This window comes from Episyrphus balteatus, chromosome 1, assembly GCF_945859705.1.
Source record: "Episyrphus balteatus chromosome 1, idEpiBalt1.1, whole genome shotgun sequence".
NCBI lineage: Eukaryota > Metazoa > Arthropoda > Insecta > Diptera > Syrphidae > Episyrphus > Episyrphus balteatus.
Genome location: NC_079134.1, coordinates 153762652 through 153785202, shown reverse-complemented (window position 1 = coordinate 153785202; position 22551 = coordinate 153762652). Strand labels below are relative to the sequence as shown.

Genomic DNA, 22551 nt, shown 5'->3' with positions numbered 1-22551 from the left:
GCCCCCATGAAATAAGACCCCAACACTTATTTTGGGGCTTACTTTTATTTTATTTTAAAAACAATTTGGGACTTTATTTCATATTTCATAATTTATGTACATAAAAATGCTATACCAAATTATCTTTCAAAAAAACTATTGTAAAATTCCGCTTATCAAGGACCCAGAATTGGCAAAGTATCGCACATTGTGGACTCCCTGTTGGTTTGCAGCAATATCTTTACAGAATAGCTGAAAAAATCGCGCGATTTTTAAGCTATTCTGTTACTTACTAATGCTTTACAATGTAAAGTTTTGCTGCAAACCAACAGGGAGTAACAGAAAAGCAGCAAGAAATTGAAAGGCATTCGTTTGCAGCACGATCTTTACATTGAAAAGCATTATTAAATAACAGAATAGGTGAAAAAAATCGCGCAATTTTTTCAGCTATTCTGTTATTTAATAATGCTTTTCAATGTAAAGATCGTACTGCACTGCAAGCAAATGCCTTTCAATGTAAAAAACCATCAGGGATCATTGAAAAAAGCATTAATAAGTAACAGAATAACCGAAAAAAAAAACACATCAACAGTTTGAAACATCCTTGAGGAACAATTTTAAAAGTTCCGTCCATAAAGATGGTTCTGTTGGTTTGGGGTGATATTTCATTACCAAAAATAAATTAATTATGAAAAAGAAAAATTGGGGTCTTATTTCATTTTTCTAAAAAAGTTCAAAACAAGTTGGGGCTATATTTCATTTATTTTTGGGACATTTTTTTCATTTCGATGGGGCCTTGTTTCACTGGGGCATATTTTCATTATGAAAAAATACCCCAATTTGGGGCCTTATTTCATTTTTTCTTTTGGGGCCTTATTTCCTGGGGCCTAATTTCGCGGAGCCACCGTAAAATATGTGTCTTATTGCATTGTGTTGGTCTGAATGGTATAACGAAGAAAAAAATCATTTTCCTAAGGAATAGTATCAGAATTGATACTCAATTTTCTTAGTGAATAAAGTGCAAACAATTTTTTTATAAATACATAATGTATTATTATTATTCAACTGGTATAAACTAGTCAAAAAAAACATTTTTAAGATTGTTTGCGTTAAGATAATCGTTTTCCCATGAAATAAATGTTTAATGATTTATTATATTTTTGTTTTTTGTGGCAAAAAAAATTTAATTTGTTTTAATTTGGAATGTAAAAAAATAACATGCCTTATGCTATTTTATACCATTCGATTTTGTATGAAAAAGTCTATAAACAAATAGATACCAAAAAAAAATTGTTATGAAGATGCAAATTGCAAGTTTTTTTTTATGTTTGTCTTTCGTTACATTTTGAATCTTATTTGTATAAACAAGGTCGAGTCTCTACTCAACCTGTTGATTGGTATAGTAAACTTTTAACTGGGCTATTATACTACTTTACTTTAATCATAATATTTTTATACCAACCACTATTATCTCAAGGAAAAAATCATTGGGAAACTGGGAGTACTTATTCTCAAATGTTCATATAAAACATTTTTTATGATAGTTGAAAAAACTAACCAAAGTAAAATTTTAGAAAGATTTAGTAAAATTCAGAAAGATTCAGCTATTAAAAAAAAAATAATTTAAAAAAATGCAAACTGCGTTAACTTGAAGCTGTATGAACTTGGCCCCAAAATGTATCAAATTTTTCTTTAAAGATGACAATTTTTGTTTTGTTTAGAAAAATTGAGACCCAAAACACAACCAACACAAAATTGATTCATTCAAATTTTATAACTAATTTGATAGGCATCCATTAAAACATTACTGACCAGACCATTGACCACTCACTTTAACATTTTTGACCACCCCTAAAAAACTTTAGAAAAAAAAAAAAGATTTGAAAACATTTCTTCAGTTCATCTTCTTTATACTTATAAAATACTGTTTTCTTGACTTGAAAAAACAATTTATTTTTATAAAACCTATTTGTCAAGAACCAGACAAACTTCGGTACATAAATCGACAAAATCGAATTGGCTAAAAACAATCGAATGTAAAAAAAGAACTGCACACTGCAGTAAGGTATCCTTAAATCCATTTAATTTTTTTATCAACTAAGTACAGTCAGAAAACAAGTACTGACTGTTAGTTCTGCAGTGAAAAATGTATTAAAAAACATGCAGTCGAAAGCTAAGTCAGTACCTACAAAGTGACATCATTATGAATTGAATTACATTCAACTAAAAGATATTTTTAAGAAAAAAATTTACTAATCGAAAAATAAATACTATTAACATTAAACCTCTCGAATGTTGGCTGAGTACCTACTTTCAAGAAAATTATTAGTAAAGTCATGAAAATGGTTTTAGTTCAAAAATTTTACCCACAAAAATCCTTATTCCACCAAAAAAAAATAGTTTTATAGATCCATTACCACTGTTTTCAATTATTCATAGAAATCATTCAACTTAAAGTCTCTTTCAAATCTCCTAAAAACTAAAGACATCATCAATAAATGAATATCAATTAGCAAACTTATCCAATTAAAAATTGAAAAGTTCTTAAAGGAACAGAAAGAAGAAAAAAACTCAAAATCAACCTAAAAAACTGTTCTCGTTAGTTATACCTTCCAATATAAAATACCCTTCAATCCACAAAAATAAAACAAAACATCTAGACAAATAACAAAAATTTCCTTGTCTCAATTCTCTCAAGCCTCTGCAGAAAAAAAAGTTTTCCCTACTCAACAAAATACAATGAAAGTAGAAAAAAGAAAAAAAAGAAAAGTTTAAAAAGTTCAAACAAATCAAACTTTAAATCGAATGATGTCTCAAGTACTAAACAGAATAGAAAAGACAGACATAACGTCCTTAAAACAAAAAAAAAACTTAAAAAAAAGGACATCTTCGTTAGAAAATTTTCTTTCCTAAAACAAATAACGAAGAAAACATTTTATTTTTTGTTTTATTTTTTTTTTTTCATCCTCCTTCCTTAAGGGAATTAGCCCAAAATAACGAAAGTTCAAAAATTTTTCAAATCAAAGTTCGTACTATATCCTTGAATTGATGATAAAAATAATCGAGTATCCATGTATTGAAGGACCCTCGAAAACAAACTAAAAAAAAAAATACAAATTTCCACATCAGTAAGCAAAAACAAAAATAAAAAAAATTGCTTAAGAGCAATTCCCATAAATCACTCAAGGCCCCATCAATTCCCATATAGCTTTGGGGCATATTATACAATTACCATAAATAACCTATTTGTAACCCGACGAAATTTCCCAATAAAAATGAGACAACGACGAACAGAAATATAAAAAAAAAAGCCTTCCTGATACCTACTCAGCCCTCTGGATATCCTTATTCAGTGTTAAACTGCGCAATACATTCATAACCACCCATCGACCCCCTCCTCCCCTTTTTCAATCTATACTCTCTACCATCAAGTATGAAAAATAACAAAAGAGGACGAAATAATATGCAATAATGAGCAAGGTAATTAAAAAATAATATTTTGCCAAGCCATTATCCTTTCAAATTCATGTCACACGAAATAGGTATAGTTTTTTTTTTTCTTCTTTTCTTTCCTATGTGTTAAATGCTTTTGTCCTTTTTTTTTTTTTTGTTATATGTACCCACCTGAGTTGATCCAATTCAGAACGAATATTCATATCCATATTCTGAGCATTGTTCGTTATCCTTAGTGATTTGCGTAGATTATTCTCCAATAATTCATAATCCTCTCGACGGCGTGTCATTAGGGCGTTCAACTGTTTTGTTAACAAACGCACTTGATCATTTAACGGAAGAAGGATATTATCATCATCATCGTCGTTATCGTCACTGGTGTCCTTAATGCCTACATCATCATTATTATTATTGTTTGCAACACCATTATCATCAGAATCACTAATATCACTACTTGTTCCATCATCACCGTTATTCAACGACGACGACGACGAGGCTACCATAACACGACCATCAGAATCCGCAACATATGAGTGTAATTTAGCGCCTTTACCATTCATCATCATTGATGATGACAAGGAATCATCTTCGATATTGTTCTGCTGCTGTTGGCCAACAACAATAACACTACGATATTGTGGTTGCTGACGTTGGGCGCCATTTAAGCTACCACCCATCAAATCGTTATTATCAACTACACCTTTGACAGTTGTGCTACTGTCACGCAGCATGCTATCCGAATCGAAGCTATTATTTTTTCGGCCATTAATAACACTTGAATTAGACCATCCCATTGAGGCTAACAGAAGCACAAGTCCTATAAGGACATTTGAATGAGAGTTCGACCACGACCACGTCATCCTGAATGACCGTTAAACTTAAGCCTTAAGCCGCACGAACAGAATACAAAAAGGAGTATCGAATACAAAAAAAAAGGAAATAATAAAAAATCTATCAGGGGTTTGGTAAAAAAAAAAATGTAACGAAAGGTTTGCGAAATGAATCAAATCAAATCAAATATAACGGAACTCGCGTGTTAGGGAATTATGTCACCACCATATACACAAAAAAACACAAAATAGATGATGAACACGCGTTCGTTCAACAAAAAGAAAAAACAACAAAAAACGACACACACACCCTTAACAACACTATGATAAGTGAATTCGGTCAGTAGTAGCAACTAGTGTATCCATTCGTTTAAGCATGACTATGTTACTAGATATTGTAGTAGATCAGAGCTAGAAAACCCACGACACGACGAAATGGTTATGGAATATACTCGCAAGGATTTTCCTTTTTTTATTCTCGATTTTAATATCGAAAATTTGTCGTTATTTTTAACTACAATACGGACTGACGAATAACTGAGAACTAAAGCCGGTGCGAAAGTGGAGGGTCCTTTTATACTATCGGATGGTAGAATATTGGAACATACCAGACGGGGGGGAGTATTTTTTAGTACTGAAAATGACAACAACGAGAACGACCACTTTGCCAGAATTTCTATGTTGTTTTGCCTGCCAGAGAAGGGCGAATGCAGAAATGTTTTTTTTTTTATGGAAAAACAACGAAAGAGTCTAAACGAATGAGGTTAAAGAGAAATGTATGAAAATGTGAAGTTGAGCATTGAAATGGTAGAGCTGTGTTGCTGTAGCAGCAAAAAGTACTTTTTATAACAGGTGCAAGTTTGAAATGGAGCAAAACATTGAACTGAATAACAACGCTGTGTATTGAGTGAGTAGAGGGATATTATAAGGCTTCATTCGCATAAAAAAATATTAGGTATCAATATGGTTAGATCGTTTAAGAAAAATGTGGGATTACGTAAAATATTGGGCATAAAAGTATTAATTTAACTACAGTTGTAGGTCTGCTAGAAAAAACAGTTTGAGCCGAAATTCTCAATCAGTTTTCAGCTTATCGATTATAACTCCTGCAAAGGCTTATACAATGTTTAAAAAAAAAAAAACAAAAAACATTTAAAAAAGAAGCAATATTTTTAGACTCAGTGTTGCAAGAATAATAATTTAGAGCCAAAAAGTCGAATGTAAAAAATTCAGAAGCCAAGAATATACACTTTTAAAAATGTGAGATTTTTAAACTATGTTTTTATTTTCAGTTAAGTGTTAAGTATTTTATTTTGAAAATTGTATACCAATTTTTAAAGTACATATTTAAAAAAAAAAAAATTTTGCTAATAAATGAAAATATTAATCGACTTATAAAAACAAAGTGTTATAAAATTTGTCTGTTTTCAAAAAATTAATTTTTCAAAAAAAAAATATATGATTTTTTTTTAAATAATAACACTGGCCAACACATAAAAATTTTCCAGAGCGTTGTTTATCATTTCTTACTAAATTTAGGGTGCTGATTCCGTAAACAACATTAGTTTTTTCTAGCCGCTCTAGTTCTTAAGTTATTCATACATGAAAAGACATAGAAATTCATACAAATTTTTTTTTGTTAATTTTTTTTTATGTAAAAATTTTTTTTTTGTATTTTTATTTTACTTACTGAACCGAAATATAATAGATTCAAAACAAATTTTTCCAGCAATACTTTAAAAACGCTTGTTATAAAAAAAATTAAAAAAAAAAAATAGTATGAGATAACCCCAAAATGTGAAAAATGGAAATATCTAAAAAAACTAAAGCTTTTAGAAAGCAACCACCGTGATTTTTAAGATTAATGAGCCCAAATGCAATAGGTTCGAAAAAATTTTTTTTTATAAAATCTTAACAAACATTTAAAATAAGCATAACTTTAAAATTAGTACGTAATTATCCCCAAAATGTGGAAAACTTATTTATACAGGGTGTCCCACAGTCACCGCCCCAAATGAAAACCATGGATTCCTGAGGTCATTTTAAGTCGAAAAACTTAAGAGGTAATTTTCTCGTTTTCGTCCCGTTTTCGAGTTACCACGGTTTTTATAATTTTTGCTCTCTTGTCCTTTAACTGGCCTTATCTTTGCCAAACTAAGTTTGATTTGAAAGATTTTTTTACAATCAAGCAAGAATTTATTACAGTTTAAGTTTGTCTCAAAACTTTTTTTTCTGCGGACAACCGTTTTTCCACAATTTTACATCAAACACAATTTTCTTCGTTTTTTAAGTTGTTTTTTACACTTTGTGGAAAACTTATTTATACAGGGTGTCCCACAGTCACCGCCCCAAATGAAAACCATGGATTCCTGAGGTCATTTTAAGTCGAAAAACTTAAGAGGTAATTTTCTCGTTTTCGTCCCGTTTTCGAGTTACCACGGTTTTTATAATTTTTGCTCTCTTGTCCTTTAACTGGCCTTATCTTTGCCAAACTAAGTTTGATTTGAAAGATTTTTTTACAATCAAGCAAGAATTTATTACAGTTTAAGTTTGTCTCAAAACTTTTTTTTCTGCGGACAACCGTTTTTCCACAATTTTACATCAAACACAATTTTCTTCGTTTTTTAAGTTGTTTTTTACACTTTCATATCATTTAAGTCAAAAAAACACGTTAATGAGTATTAATTTTGTGTCCTTTTTATTAAAGCCCAGTTTATTTTCATAAAAAAAATAAGTTTTATTTCATAAAAAAGGCTACTGAAAATAATTAAAAAAAATAAACAAACTGAGTGAAATAAAAAAAAAATATTTTTAAATAAAAAATTGATTTAAATGAACTAAAAACTTTTTCTGAGCTATTGTGGTTAAGAAAAGAACAAATAGATAAAGCTCAGAAAAAAATTTAAGTCATTTAAATCAATTTTTTATTTAAAAATTGTTTTTTTTTTTTTAATTCACTCAGTTTGTTTATTTTAAGTCAAAATTAATTACCTTCAGTAGCCTTTTTTATGAAATAAAACTTATTTTTTTTATGAGAATAAACTGGGCTTTAATAAAAAGGACACAAAATTAATACTCATTAACGTGTTTTTTTGACTTAAATGATATGAAAGTGTAAAAAACAACTTAAAAAACGAAGAAAATTGTGTTTGATGTAAAATTGTGGAAAAACGGTTGTCCGCAGAAAAAAAAGTTTTGAGACAAACTTAAACTGTAATAAATTCTTGCTTGATTGTAAAAAAATCTTTCAAATCAAACTTAGTTTGGCAAAGATAAGGCCAGTTAAAGGACAAGAGAGCAAAAATCATAAAAACCGTGGTAACTCGAAAACGGGACGAAAACGAGAAAATTACCTCTTAAGTTTTTCGACTTAAAATGACCTCAGGAATCCATGGTTTTTATTTGGGTTGGTGACTGTGGGACACCCTGTATAGAGCTCCTAGAAATAAATGAATGTGATTTTTATTTTTACTGACCCTTAATACATTATGTTTTATATAAATTTTTCTGGAAAATTCGAATAAACGCTCAAAATAAGGAAAACTGAAAAATTAGTATGAATATTCCCTAATTATAAAAAATTAAATATTTCAAAAACTAGAGCTGCTAGAAAGAAACTAATATGATTTTTGAGCTTACTGAATCCAAATCTATAAAATTAGATATAAATCTTTCTGGAAAATTTTAAAAAGTTGAAAATTGTTGGCCAGTGTAATAAACAGATGATTTTATTTTTCTTAGTTTTAACTTTTTTGTACCGTTTTCGTTGAATTTGATTAATACGAGAAAGTCATACAATAAGAAAACTTTTCAATGCCCTGAAATTTTGTTGGTACGCTACTTCCCATAAAAGAAAAGGTTGTTTTTATCAAAACGGCTCTAACAGATTTAAATAAAAAGAAATGAGTACCTACTTTAAAAATAAAAAAAAACGTTATTTTTATTTTCATTAAAAAAAATATTTTTGGATTTTTTAGAAACATGAATTATTAATTTATTGATTATTAATTTTTTTTTTTTGAAGAATCAATTTTTTTGAAAAAAAGGCTGATAATTTTCTTTGAAATTTTGTTCAAATATATCAAATAACAATTTTTTTTTTTAATTATTTGAAAATTAATATTAATTTAAATTAATTAATTAAACCAATAAAAACAAAAAAACAATTTTAAATATAACTGAATTTTGGGTTTTCGGGATTTTGACCCCAACGCGTTTAAAGCAGACAAAAATTAGACATACGTACAACCAATAGCGAATGCATTTTGAAACGGAATATTTTATAGCCTTGATAGGTTTTTAGTATGAATCCAAATGAATAAAGCTTTTTAAACCTTATTGCATCTCAACTACATCGAGAGCAATTACTGTTTTAAAATGAAAAACGAGGGTAGTTCAATATACTCTTACTTACGTCTTAAATATGTGTACAACTGAATATATTTCAACAATTTTTACACGCAGGCTTTGAAACAACTTTTATGTTATTGTATAATTAAATTTAAGAAAAAAAAAACAACATAGGATATTTAGTTAACTATTGTAGGCCGCACTTATAGCCTATATTTTTTTTAAGTTTGTCTAGTTTTTTTTAATTCATAGAAAATCACATAACGCTATTATTAATTTGACTTGCTATTTTTTGGTTAATCACATTCAACTAATATATTTTAGTCTAATTTGATTTTTTTTGTAAGTTCGCAGATCAGCTCTTTCGTTTAGTGTACATGTGAATTAAGATCTTCTTTTTTTTTTTGGTTTCAAACTTTTGACGAACTTCACGGAATAAGTTTTTTAGATAGGAGAGATTAGCAATGTCACTATAAAAATTAGAACATAAAGTAACCATGTTGTATAAACTTGCCATAACCTTGGAAACAGTCAATGATGAAATTTCGTCTATTAACCTTTTTGTGACAACGTTGATTTAAAAACTAGGCTTAACAACGGAGGATTAAATAGTAAATCACTTTAATTTAACATTGTTAAGGACTTACTTAATTTATATTATTAAATTGTATTGTGTTTTTGCTATTTGATGAATAAACACTTCAATTTAACTCAACTTTTGAGTTTTTTTTTGATACCATAGTAATCCTAATATGGCAACACTTTAATTTCAAATACAATTGTACCATTTATTCTCAAAAACATTGTTCAAAATGTCATGCCATGAGCCGAAACTTCATTTCGGAAGAAATAAAAGACACAAAACAACAATCCATCGACCTTCTCAATGCGCAGCAGCTGCCAAAAAATATTAAACTCTTCTCAATACTCACCTACGTGGTAATCATACTAAAGAGTAAAACAAGAGAGCTAACGACGGACGGACGGGACGATTGAGTTTTTAGAACCTGCTACAAAAAAAAAAGGTACCTACTCTGCTAGGAGCAATACCAACCTACAACTCCTGTTGTGTACAGCAGAAAACTAAACACATGCATCAGCTCAGCATTGATGGTTTAGTTGTTTCTTTTTGCTGATTAGTTCCACCAAATGCGAGGAACAGCTGGTCGCATGATGATGCTGAGAGGCGGCTGAAAGAAGAGTGAAATCCTTATGCCTTATGCTGGCCATACGTTCCCTTATCGCATGCACACGCCGACCAGCTGGCCCAAAAACACAATCCCATTATAGCCCATTTCCCAATCTCTTCCACTCTCCTTGTCTTCTTTATCAGCCCAAAAAGTTCCATCTTTTATGTTCCATGGCTCGGTAATGTATTCAACAAAAAAAAAAAGATAAAACATTGTGACGGTGACCGATCGATTAACGTCAAGGAGGAGTCAAGAGCCAGAGAATAGGTATAGTAGACTCGGTGAGAATTGTGAGGACTGGAGGACGACGACGACGACGACAACACACGAAATTAAATCAGGTAGATGATGGTGAAGAGGCAAACATTTGCACCTGCCGTTTGGATAAAACACGTAAGTTTGAAGCATTGATGGCATTCTATCAGAAGCAGAGGCCATAGCTTGGTTTGGTGGTGGAACCTGTTTTTAAGTGATTTGCTCTCAAGAGGTCAGTTTTTGCAGGAGGACTGGATGATGAGGCCTTGTTTGTAGTTTCGGTTTCGGATCGAAAATTGTTATGTTAATTGCTACGCGGCACCATGTGGATCAATTTCAGCAGCAGCAAAACAACAACAAGAGTTTTTGTTTTTTTTTTTTTTCTTTTGTTATTGGTTTGAGAAGATATCACGAAGAGGCATTGCGGCAAATGACCAAGGACATCTCTCACATCTCGTTTGCTGCACAGATTTGTTTTCAGGTTAATTTTAGGATTATATTTTTTTTTTTTTTGTTTTTTTTTTTTTTTTTGCTGAAATTGTTCATACTAACATGCGGGTGGTATCTTTTCTCGTTTTTTTTTTTTTTTTTCTTTATACTTAGATTGGCTTTGATTGATGGGGGATTTATTTTTAAAAATTGTGATGTGAATAGTTACTTTCATAAGGGCATCATTTTGGAACCGTAACAAATTTGAATTTTCAAGGTTTAAAGTGATTTTGTGATTTTTTGGCGCTGCAATTGGAAAAGCATTGTCATAAGGAAGGAGTCATTTGTTAATGAATGTGAATGTCATTCAGATCGGTATTAAAATTTAAAAAATTTAGTTTTTGTTATTTTTTTTTTTTTTTTGTGACCAAATGTTTGGGTTGATCATCAATTCTTTCAAATTATGAAAAGATTGGTATTTACGTAAAATATTTTCATAAAAAAAAGTAAGTATACGCCCAAGTGAATATATTATAAAAACTAACGAAAAAATAAGCTTAAAACTTTTGAGATGTTTTTCTAGGTTTCCAATTTAAATAAGATCTTTATTCCGCATTTACAGTATATGCAATGGTAATTATGCACCTAAATTTCATTAAAATCGTATAAAATTAACACTGCACGAATTCTTCTAAAACTTTTTCCAAATTTTTACCATACTTATCAGACAAAATTATGACAGCCCGTGAATACTTTTTAAAAATTGTTTGATCGTTTTTAATAAAATGCACGACTGTGTGGAACGGACTTGCCCTTGAAAAAAGTATTTCGACGGATGTCCTTTTTCAATGTAAAATATTTTACATACCCATTTTAAAATTTATCAAACTGTTAAACTTAAAACATTTTTTTTTCAATTTTCTTATTTGTGTGCCAGCAAATTCCTAACAAAACAAAAAAATATTCTAATTTTCTAAAGATAGTATTTATGAAGAATACAAAAAAATTGTCATAAAAAAAAGGTTAGTACTTGAAATAAGTTGATTTTGACACATTCAAATTTTGAAATGTATATATTTGCTTTCCAGTATCTTCTAGCTCAAAAAACCTGAATTTATTCCAAACTTTACAAAATACGAAATTGACATAAATATTAACAAATTAGAATTCTATAAGACAGTTGTCCTTTTTAAAAATGTACGTAATTTATTTATAACTACAAAAAATTGATCCCTAAAAAGAAGATTCTGAAAAAATTCTCTTTCATTTTTGATACAATATTTCTCTTATTTTGGTCTGTCTATTTCAGTGAATTACTAAAAGGCCATTTTACATAAGAAAACACCTGATGAAAAATATGTGTACATATACCTACTACTTTAATAGGAAAAATTCAAAATTATTTTTTTTTCTCAACATTTTCAATTTTAGGAGATGTGACCATTCCGAAATTCCATATTTAATTATAATTTGATTTTTTAAGAAATTAAGTCAGAAATGTAAACAAATTTATAATATACTGCCCATAATTTCGTAAAGGCCCTATCTACAAATTTTCGATTTTGATTTTTTTGCATATTTGGAGTTAGGGCATTGTCTCTGATTTATCCTCATTTATTTTTTTAGCCTAGGTCTTCAAATACGTCAGAAAATTGAAAACGAACTTTTGATTTTTTTCATTTTTATATGAAATTTGCGATATTACATTTACTATTTCCCTCTATAGCTCAGAACTAAGAAAAGTGTAGTTAGGGCCTTTACGAGATTATGGGCAGTATAATTTTAAGGTACATTTTTTTTTTCGGATTAGCCGCGTTTTTAATTACTGAACATCCGTTTTTGATCATTTTGACCCAAAAGAGGTAAAGTATGAATTTTTATTTCTTTGACAAAAAAAAAATTTTTAATTCTTTAGAAGGATTTTGAAAAATTTATTTTTTGTGCATAACAATTTTGTAACACTTTTAAAATTTTAACATTACGTTTTTTTTTAGGTTCTTTTATAATCAATTTTGGTTGAAATCGGCAAAATCGCTTACGAAAACTCAAAAATAAAAAAAAACCCTATCTGGTGAGTATTTTCTTAAATGTACCATCTTGTTTATTGCAAAAAAATTTAATCCTTTGCTCCCGGAAAAAAATACAAATATTTTGAAAAAAGTTTTGATATTTTCTAATTACACACTAAAATGAAAAAATAATGATTGTACTAGTAATAACATTGTATAAGGAATGTTTTGAGCTGAGAGTACAAAAGGAGAAGTCCATTTTTTAGTAAAAAAAAAAAAAAAAACACTAACAAAGTAATTAATAGGTGGTTTCATGCTGAAACCACTAGGAAGCAAAGGGTTAACAAACATTTTAGACCAGTTTTCTGTTTTCGTTAACATGAAACGTACCGCTACTTTTGGTCCTAAACAAACATTTCATTTTTAACACTAAGGAATTGCCTTAAACTGTTAAGTACCAAGTTAAATTAAAATCATTGTGGCTGGAAGTGCATTTGTATAAAAAGACATGCAGATTAAGTAAGGAGACCCACTTTTTTGGCATTCTCTACGAACGAAATCATGACATAAGAAAAAATATTACCAAGACTTTCTTTGCATTTTACTGTTCCATGATTTCTTAATAGCTACTAATTGGCGCATAACGCTCTCTATGATTTTTTCCCCCACCTCCTCAATTTTTGAAATTAATTTATTTCAATTCCTATATAGGTAGATGATGATCAAAATGAGACCAAAAACTATCGTCCTTAAAATTTTGACCATTTTTTGTCAAAAACCTTTTATTTAAAGCCGAATAAATAATGTCGCTCCTTGATTTTTCATTTTTTGAAGTTATACTTCTTTTGCGGCGGTGAGCCATGAAAATTTACTTTTTGACAAGGATGTCAAAGGGACTATGAAGCGATCGCCATTTTCGAGACTGACAATTGGGCAGCAGGGCTGTCGTTTCACCTATAGATTTGGCAGAAATTAGTATTTAAAAATCCAATACGCTGAAGTACGGAAAAAAAACACAACACGTGGCAAGCTGCATGTTTGATGTCGCATGTTGCATGTGGAAAGTACCATATAGCATGAAACATGGTGCAAGTGCATGTTTCATGTGGCAAGTAGCACTAGGCATGTGGCATTCAGTAAGCAAAATGTGGAAGTGTCTGTGGCAAGTTGTATGTGCCAAGTTGCATGTGACAAGTTCCAAGTTGCATGTGGAAAGTTGAATGTGGCAAGTTACATGTGGCAAGTTGTATGTGGCAGATTGCATTTTTTTTGTCCTAAGATCACCATAAGCTGAGATTGTTAAAAAATTACGCTGTTTGATTATTTTAATAAAAATATAAAACAAAAATAATAAAAATTAAAAATATCAAAGGAAATTCTGAGTGAGAAGTATAACTTCAGTCGCCTGTACATGTGTTTTAAATTTACAGGCAATTTTCAGAATACCTCAAGGAAATTTTTGTAGAAAAAAAAACGCACGTTAAAACGAAAATCAATCAATAAAAGAAATTAACTTCAAGTCCTTTCAAAGGTAATTTACATTAAGAGATCAATTTCATTACTGTTTTGTTTTTCATATTTTTCATAAACAAAAATATTAAGCAACTTCATGCGACCCATTTGTTAATCTTATTCTCTTCATCACGGATCATATCACTCATGAGAGATTTTGCGAAAAACCAAAAAAAAAAAAAAAACGTACTTTGTAATCATGTGTGAGAAAATAATTCGTTCGCACAACAAGGATATCTATTTTCGGTACATGCACGTGCAGTTTTGTTGAGAAAGGTGTTTACGTACGTGTTTTTTGTTATTCTTTTTTTTTATAACTTCAGGTGTTCAACGAAGGATAAAATTGCTTAAAGTTGGTCACTGAGAAGCATCATTTTTTACGAATTAAAATTTTATGTGTGTTATTTTGATGACATCTGTTGTTATTGTTTACAAAATAAATCAAAATATCACACAAAAAATAAGGATATTTTTTTGCAAGTCATTTTTTTTATTAGATTTTATTATTATGAAATTAAAGATGATGAGAAACTTTAATGTTGTGAAATTGTAATACAACAGAAGATGAAAACAAAATAAATGAATTTTATTTGGTTTCAATTTGATACACAACACATGTCATTGCGATAGTATCCTTATGACAAATATGGTTTCTCTATTGTTGTTTCCGGAAACTACTATGTATAACTTTTTTTTATGAAAAAACACAAATGGCTTTATTTCATTTTGCATTGGCTAGCCATTTGAATGCATCTGCTGCATTGGAAAATTATAAAAAAAAAAAAAAAAGAAAAAGCCAGCAGACATAAAGAATGCTCCTCCAATAAAGAATAAAAACTGCAATATAGTTTCCGATTCTATATTTTTTAATGAAAAAATAACAAAAATCATCATCTGTATTTTTCTTTTGTCGAAAAAAAAAGTATTTCCTGGTCAGTTCTTTTTGTTCCTTTTATATGCAAAGGCTGTTGTTGGCTGGCTTTTTAAAAGGAAATACAATGTGGTATATGCGGAAAAAGAATGTTCTTTTATGAGTAATTTTTTTTTCTTTATTCTTTTTTTGGTATAACAGACAGTTTTTTTTTTTTTAAGTGCTTTTATTACGGTTCAAAAAGTTTAAAGAGTTCAATTCTAATAGTTGAAGCAATCTAGTTATTGATTTTATGAATATGATTTTTTATTTTTTTATTCGTTAATTTTTGACTTCATCAACATCATTTTTTTTGTTCAAATTTTAAATTTTTATTTGTTGGAAAAATCTTAATTTAAAATAAAAGGATTTTTTAGTGGTTTTAGGAGTTTTGTATAAGAAAAATATAACAGAATATAATTCATGAAAGAACCTTACTATTTTTAAGGAAAGGAACCAAGAATTTAGAGAATTTATAGAATAATTCTGGTTAAAAGGGTGATATTTTAGTGGAGAAAGAAAGTTTGGTCAATACAACGCAATGATTAGTTTAGTAGTAGTTTCTTTTTTTCAAACATCGGTAATTAAAAATACTTTAAAGTCTATAGATTAAAAATTGCCGGTGTTGCCATTTTGATTTTTTAAATTTAATTGAAGATTTTTTTGAACAAAAAAATTTTGCTTATATCCATAAATTAATTGATGCCAAAAGATTGTCTAGGAAATTAAAGGAAACAAAAATATATGGAAGTGAGGGACAATCTTCCATCGTTTAAGCGATAGATGCAATTTTTTCATTAATTGACTTCAAACACAAAAAAAAAATAATTGAAAACAACGGCAACAATTACAATATTGTAATATACATTTTTGAATAGCTAGAAGCTTAATTAAAATTAAGTTAATTGAATGAAGGGCTTTTGAAAGAAGGTTATTTAAACTCTTATTTTTGAAAAAAAAAAAAAAATATTGACAAAATTTTAACATGTCGGTTTTAAAACTTTTTCGTAAAATACATTTTTTTCAAATTTTTTTAGCTACATTTATTATGATTTGAAATTTTAAAAGGAAATGTCAATATGTATTACGGTTTATGAAAAAAAATTAAAAAGTATTTCATTTTCGAAGAACTTTTTTTAATAGAAGTTTTGAAAAAAAATTAACTTATTTTTTTTTTTTAAGTTCAACATTCAAATATTAAGTTATTTTGTATTCATTCAACAGCTCTTATTGTTGAAAGCTAAAAAACAAAAATTTAAAGTTCTTATTTGCCAAAGTCTTTGAGAAAATTCATCAAAAAAATCCAATGAAATTGAAGTAATTTGTATATTTTTTTTTTCAAAACTGTAATATATATTATATTACTTTTCCTCTTCGGAATTCAACTGATAATATTTTTTAAAATAAATTCATATTTTACTACAAAAAAAGTTTGAAAAAAAAAGCCATTTAAAATTGTTTAATAAAGTTTTTTTTCAAAATTTTGAGTTGAGGACTATTGTTTCAAAAACTCTTGATTAAGTTAAGTGGATTTAAATATTACAGATAGAAATGAGATTCTGGCTTTTTAAAAACGCGTCTGTAAATATTGTAGGTGTTGCCGTTGTGTTCAAAATTTTTTTTTTTTTTTAAGTTAGTTTGTGAGAAAATTGCATTTATCGCTTAAACGATGGAAGGTTGTCCTTGATTTAATTTCCTTAAATTACATAGAGAATTTCTTGCTATCATTTTTACTTGCTCTATAGGGCAAGTATTTTTTTCGTGTAGAAAAAAATTCGAGGTTTAAATCAAAACCAACATTACGATAATGGAGAAGATAAAAAAAGTAGTTTTGGTCATGCCGTCCGTCGGTCTGTGCGTCCATCTGTACATCGAGCTAGGGCCTAAACGGATGGATGGATTTGCTTGAAACTTGGTACAGATAACTTTTACGTAATTCCCTAGACCCGTTTTTTTTTATTTTTTTAATATCTCCATTTTAACGCATATCTCCCATATAACGTTTTCGAGGTATTACAATTTTATCGAAAACGGCTCTAACGATTTCGATTAAATTTGGTGTACGTAATAATCTTATTGATTCTAACAAAACTGCGTTTTTAGTTTTTCTCAAAAAATGCGGAGAACGGAAATATGGCGTTGCCGTTTTTCAAAAATTGACATATTTTTAAAGTTCATATATTTCTTCAAAGCATAAGTCAATTTTATTCAAAATTTATAGACATCATTTTGAAGTGTCGAATGTGAAAAAAAATTATAAAGAAGTTTTTGAAAAAAATTTTTTAAAAGGTTTTTGAAAAAAAAATTGTAATATAATTTTTTTTAAATTTCAATTTTTTTTTTAGTATTTTTTCCCGACACTAAACAAAATCTTAAATTTCCAATAGATATTTAAGATAATGATACCTACTTTGAACTAGAAGAGCAAGTACGTGCGACCCAGTCGTGCATTTTATTTTTATGAAATTTAAGCAAAAAAAATGGATTTGTTTAAAAAAAATGTAGTTTTAATTTGTAAAAATAATACGGCAACATCGGCAATTTTTAATCTATAGACTTTAAACAAGTATTTTTAATTACCTACGTTCGAAAAAAAATCGTCAAAATCAGAGCTGTTCGGCCGGGTTCCCTAATAATTTGCTTTAGTTACTCCACTTATAGGTTTTGGAACTTAAATAAAAATGTTTTATTTGTCATAGGAACCAAAAATGAAAGGAGCCTTTTTATGAAAGGGTGTTTTTTTTGGTGAATTTACATTTTATAAATAATATCCACATTAAAAATGTTATAGTAACCATACCATATCAGCATTTTAATATTTAATTTATGTCATTAAAACTTTGAAATCAATATTTCAAATCGACAATTAAAAAACGTCATAATACTATGATTATCATGTTAAAATACATTTTTGAATTGTTGGACTACATTTTTCATTCAAAAATGTTAGTTTGATTGTTGTAAATTATTAACTCTTTTTTTTTTTGGTGTGAGGCAGAAACTTTAAAAACTAACATTTTAATAAGGTTTAAAATAATTAAGACAAATTTAAACAGTTAAAGAATTAATTAAAATTAATTAAAAACAATGTTCACGATATACATAACATATACAACATTAAACTAACGAGACGGAAAAAACGACTTGGTTATTGTTTTAAACTCAAAACAATAAAAAAAAATTTAAGAAAAAGCCATCACTATGACTGTTTTTTTTTTTCTGAAAATTCATGTTTTATTTCTAATCAACAACTTGTTTAGGGAAAGAATTTTGTTTACCCTTTTTTTCAAATTTTATAAGGTATTTTCTAACTACAATAGGTAATTACATAGATCTCAAAAAAGAAATTCAGAAAAAAATAAAAATATTTTTTTCATCCTAAAAATCCTTTTTAAAAATAACTCAATAACCAATTTCCTCCTTAATTGGCCTAAAAATTGTTTTCCATTTATATTCTAAAATGTATGGCAATATTTTACCTACCTCTGCATATATCCTTTTAACCTCAAATATATAATATTACCTAAATGCTTTCAATATACGACTATAACCATCTCAATCACATAACTGTTAAAAATTTCTTTTTGAATTTCTAAAATAAATTATTGCAATTTTTCATTGGAACAATAAAATACCAACCAACCTTATGCGCAATGTGTTATATCAATTGAAAATATTTTTGGATTTATCACGTATTTTATATTGAAGCACGTGCTGATATATACTATATTTTTTTTTGATACACACAAATCAATTAATTTCAAAATATATGTATAAAAAAATATAGAAGTAGGTAAATTTGATATGACTCTATCAGCACGAGGTAAGCTGATATATTATTTTATATCTATCTGGCTTCTGAGAAATGATTAATCGATATAAAAAAATGAAATATAAAAAAATAGAGAAAAATTCTTCAAAAATTTAAATATTATCGAAAACGTGGAATGTCATATTTCACTAAATAATTAAACATATCAACGGAATGGTAAAGGTTATCCTTTTGAGCAGGAAATTCCATACCATCAACGGTGTTTGAATCCAAGGGATATACCAATAAGTCATTATAACAATTGAAACCAGTTAATTTAACAAAAATGGTTTCATCCTTTTTCATAGGTTTCTATTGTATACATTCTCAGAATTATCCTCCCACTTTAATATCATAACAATATTGTAAATATTTCTTCTATATCTAAACACTTCCTGGAAAATCCTTAAAAAGGACATTCAAGATGTTCAATTTTTGAAGAAAACATAAAATGTTGAAAATGATTTCTTTTTTCTTCTTCTTTAATCCTTGAATTTTCCGTATTACCTGCTTTATATGCCATGTGACAGGAATAATATCTTCATGCACATAAAAATAATTCCACATTGAATTCGAATCTAGAACGAAAGAAAACAAAAAGAACAAAAATAAGAAGATGTAGAAAAAAAACTGAAACAAAATTCTTGAGATATCGAATATCCAGATTGCTTATTCTTTAGTACTTCTCACATCTGTCGCAGGTGCATTAAATAATATCCTTGTTCTCTCTTTTAATAGAAAATATCTGTTTCAATACCCGAAACCCATACCCAAAGACTCAGTCCCAGGACCTCTCTCCTTTATAACTCTGTCTTTGATGTGTGTCATCGTCATCTTTACTTTTTTTTTATCCTGCCGATTTACCTGTTCAGCACTCTTGTCTTGTGTCTTTGCATAAATATTGTTGGTGGTGTTCTTGTGGTTTGAGGTTTTTCTGGCATTGATAGAACTCCTTGAGCAATCGGCATAAAAGGATAATTTTTCAGGAATTCAAAAAAAAAAAAAGTTCTACATCATTATATCTACAGAGCTCCCGGGATGACGCTGATGGTCGTGACCAGATTTTAACCAGAGAAGGAAGAAACTTCAAAACGAAGTTGTCTGATGGAGGTGTCAGAATCAGAATTGGTTATAGTCGGGTTACTCGGGAGAACGAACCTGTTGGTGTTTTTTTTTTTTAGTGGGTTAAAAGTTTGTTTGGTTATAAATAGTTAGCTGGTACATGTACATCCATAAAAAGGAGCGAAGGACCCAATGCAAATCGTGTTCGGAGGAATAAAAGAATTCCTTTCCTCTACAACTTTGTATAAATTGCTTCTCTCTCTCTCTCTTTCTCTGTTTGATGTATTTTTATGTTTATTTTTATTTCTGGTTTTTTATTGTGCGAAGGATGCAAATTGCAATCATCTGGCGGATGCAAACAAGCAGATGATAAATTCTGCTACAAAAGAGTCCTTGATTTATGGTAGACCCCCAGCGCAAATAGCAATAGCAGTGGCAGTTGTTGTAGATTGCAAGAGTCCTTTTCAGTATTTAGAGTTACTGAATACCGACGACGATGACGACTGTGTTGTCTGCTGTGGCCACGACAACGATTGGTGAGTTCAATCAGATTGTTTTTTTTTTCTGAGGGGGAAGAGAAAGCAAAGGAATATTTTATTTTTCATTTCGGTACTAACCGATTTATAAAAAAAAGAAATGAAAAGAAGATAAATTGAACTTTAAGGTGAAAGAGGTTTTCAAAAATTAGCAAGACCCAATTTTAAATCACTCAACTGCAAAAGAAAGATTGATGTTGAATGGTTTTAAGCTCCTTTTACTTCCTTGAAATTTGTATTTACAAAATAAATAAACAAAGAAGAATATGAAATTTTGAAGAAATTTTAGAGAAAATTACCTTTATTTTAAGGAAAGAAAATTTGATTATGATTTCTCTATTGGTCAAGTGAGTTTTATTATAATTTTAATAATAGTTTAATTACATCATTTTGAAGTGCTTGGAGCTTTGGCAATTAATTATCTAATTTTTACTATACTTTTTATAATATTATATTAATATAATATAATCGACTATATAATATTTTATATATAGGAAATGATTAATCTTCTTTTAAACTTGAAGAAATTAGAAAAGGACAATAACAAAGAGTTATTCAAGAAATTTATATTAAAACAAAGAGAATAAAGCTGTTGTTCAACAAAGATAGTTAATTGAAAACAGTGAAAGTTCAGAACATTTCGAACCCTAATACGTCTCTGTAACTGGAGTTTGTCTGGAAATTGTCTACAGCAATTTCTTTCAAAGTTTTGTATTGACACAACTAATTTTGCAACAGTGAAGTATTTTTTAAAATAAGTGTTTTTTATGGGCAACTGCGAAGAAATATTTCAAAAGTATCATTTTTGGACTTAAAAAACGTTTTTTTTTTAAATCAATTTTTTGAAAGCGGAAAACTTGAATTTGTTCTAACTTTCTTATATTTCAAATATTACCTATTACTTTTTTAATGGCGTATCAATTTTGTTTTCTTTTTTTGAAAATTGTATTCATAAAACCTTTTTTCTTACAAAAAAGATCGAACTATTTATTTTAAAATTTTTTTACAAAAAAAAAATTTAGCTTCGGAGTTTCAAGTTGAGATTTTAAAATAAAATTTTTTTGTTTGAGATTTTGTTTAATTTCTTATAGAATTAAAGTTTCTTTATATTTAAACAAAATCTAATTTTTAATTTTTTTTGAACAATTCAATATTTTGTTACAAATACATATGAACTTTTAAAGTCAAAGTTTTGCAAAAACTTTCAGCACTCTGTTTATTGCAAAAATCGAGATTTTAGGTATAATAAAAACCAACAGAACGATACGATAAAAGAGAAATTCAAAACTGTAAGTTTTGTCATGTCGTCTGTAGGTCCCTACGTTCATCAGAATACATTTCCACATCCTTAACAGGTTGAAGTATTGTCTTCCAATTCGGTACTATTCTAGGATTCTGAAAGTTTTTATTTTCCTAGAAGAAATACCTTCCTTCCAATATTTATTAAATAGGTATGTATAAAAATTTGATACAAAAAAATACAAGTTTTATTTTTTGAAAAAGAGATCTATTTTTCGATGAAAGACAAATTAAATTTCGAAAATCATTGTTAACATCATTGGTTAATTCCATAGAATCTTTTTTTTTCATTTAAAGTATTTTTATGAATTTAAAAAGCAAATTTTTTTTATTCGTAAAACCAAATTTTCGGAAAGTGTACCGATATTTTTTTTTTAATTTTGGTAAATGGGTGATAAATTAATATTAATTAACTATAATTACAACAAAATGACATACCCAATTTTTTAATATTATTTTTAAAAAACGTTTTTAACAATTTTGAATTTTTTTTTCTAAAATTTGTTGAGCTAAAATTGTTTTTCTTTTGAAAACCGTTTTTTATTTTTATTTTATTTTTTTTTATTAAGAAGTTTATTAAGAAGAAATTTAAGTAACTTCAACTTCTAGATCAAGTTCGTGCGGCCAAGTCATGCATTTGTCAATTCATGGCATTATTTATTATTTCAGCAATATATGTGCACTTTGAGCATGCTCTTAAAATATAACTTATTCTTCTTCAATCTTCATTCTTTGCTTTTAGGTATCATTTATAATTTATCAGTTATCACTTATCACTTAAAATGTTCAGTCTGTACTTGCGTAATCATTTTTCACTAGCCACTTTTCCTTTTGTGACTTTTGACTTATCACTTATCAATTTTCACTTTTCAGTTGTCACTTATCACTTTCCACTTATCACATAAAAAAATAGTTATTCAATCTCA

The 22551-nt window shown here is 28.4% G+C and overlaps 1 protein-coding gene across 1 annotated transcript in view; it reads right to left on the bottom strand.

The window, feature by feature from the left end:
- The window catches only part of LOC129921181 (protein scabrous), a 56384-nt gene extending 51539 nt beyond the window's left edge, over nt 1-4845 (bottom strand). Inside the window, exon 1 of the mRNA XM_056002888.1 lies at nt 3604-4845. Coding sequence (XP_055858863.1) covers nt 3604-4292 — 689 coding nt within the window. The 5' untranslated portion in view covers nt 4293-4845. The remainder of the gene's footprint in view (nt 1-3603) is intronic.
- Nucleotides 4846-22551: the final 17706 nt, after the last annotated feature.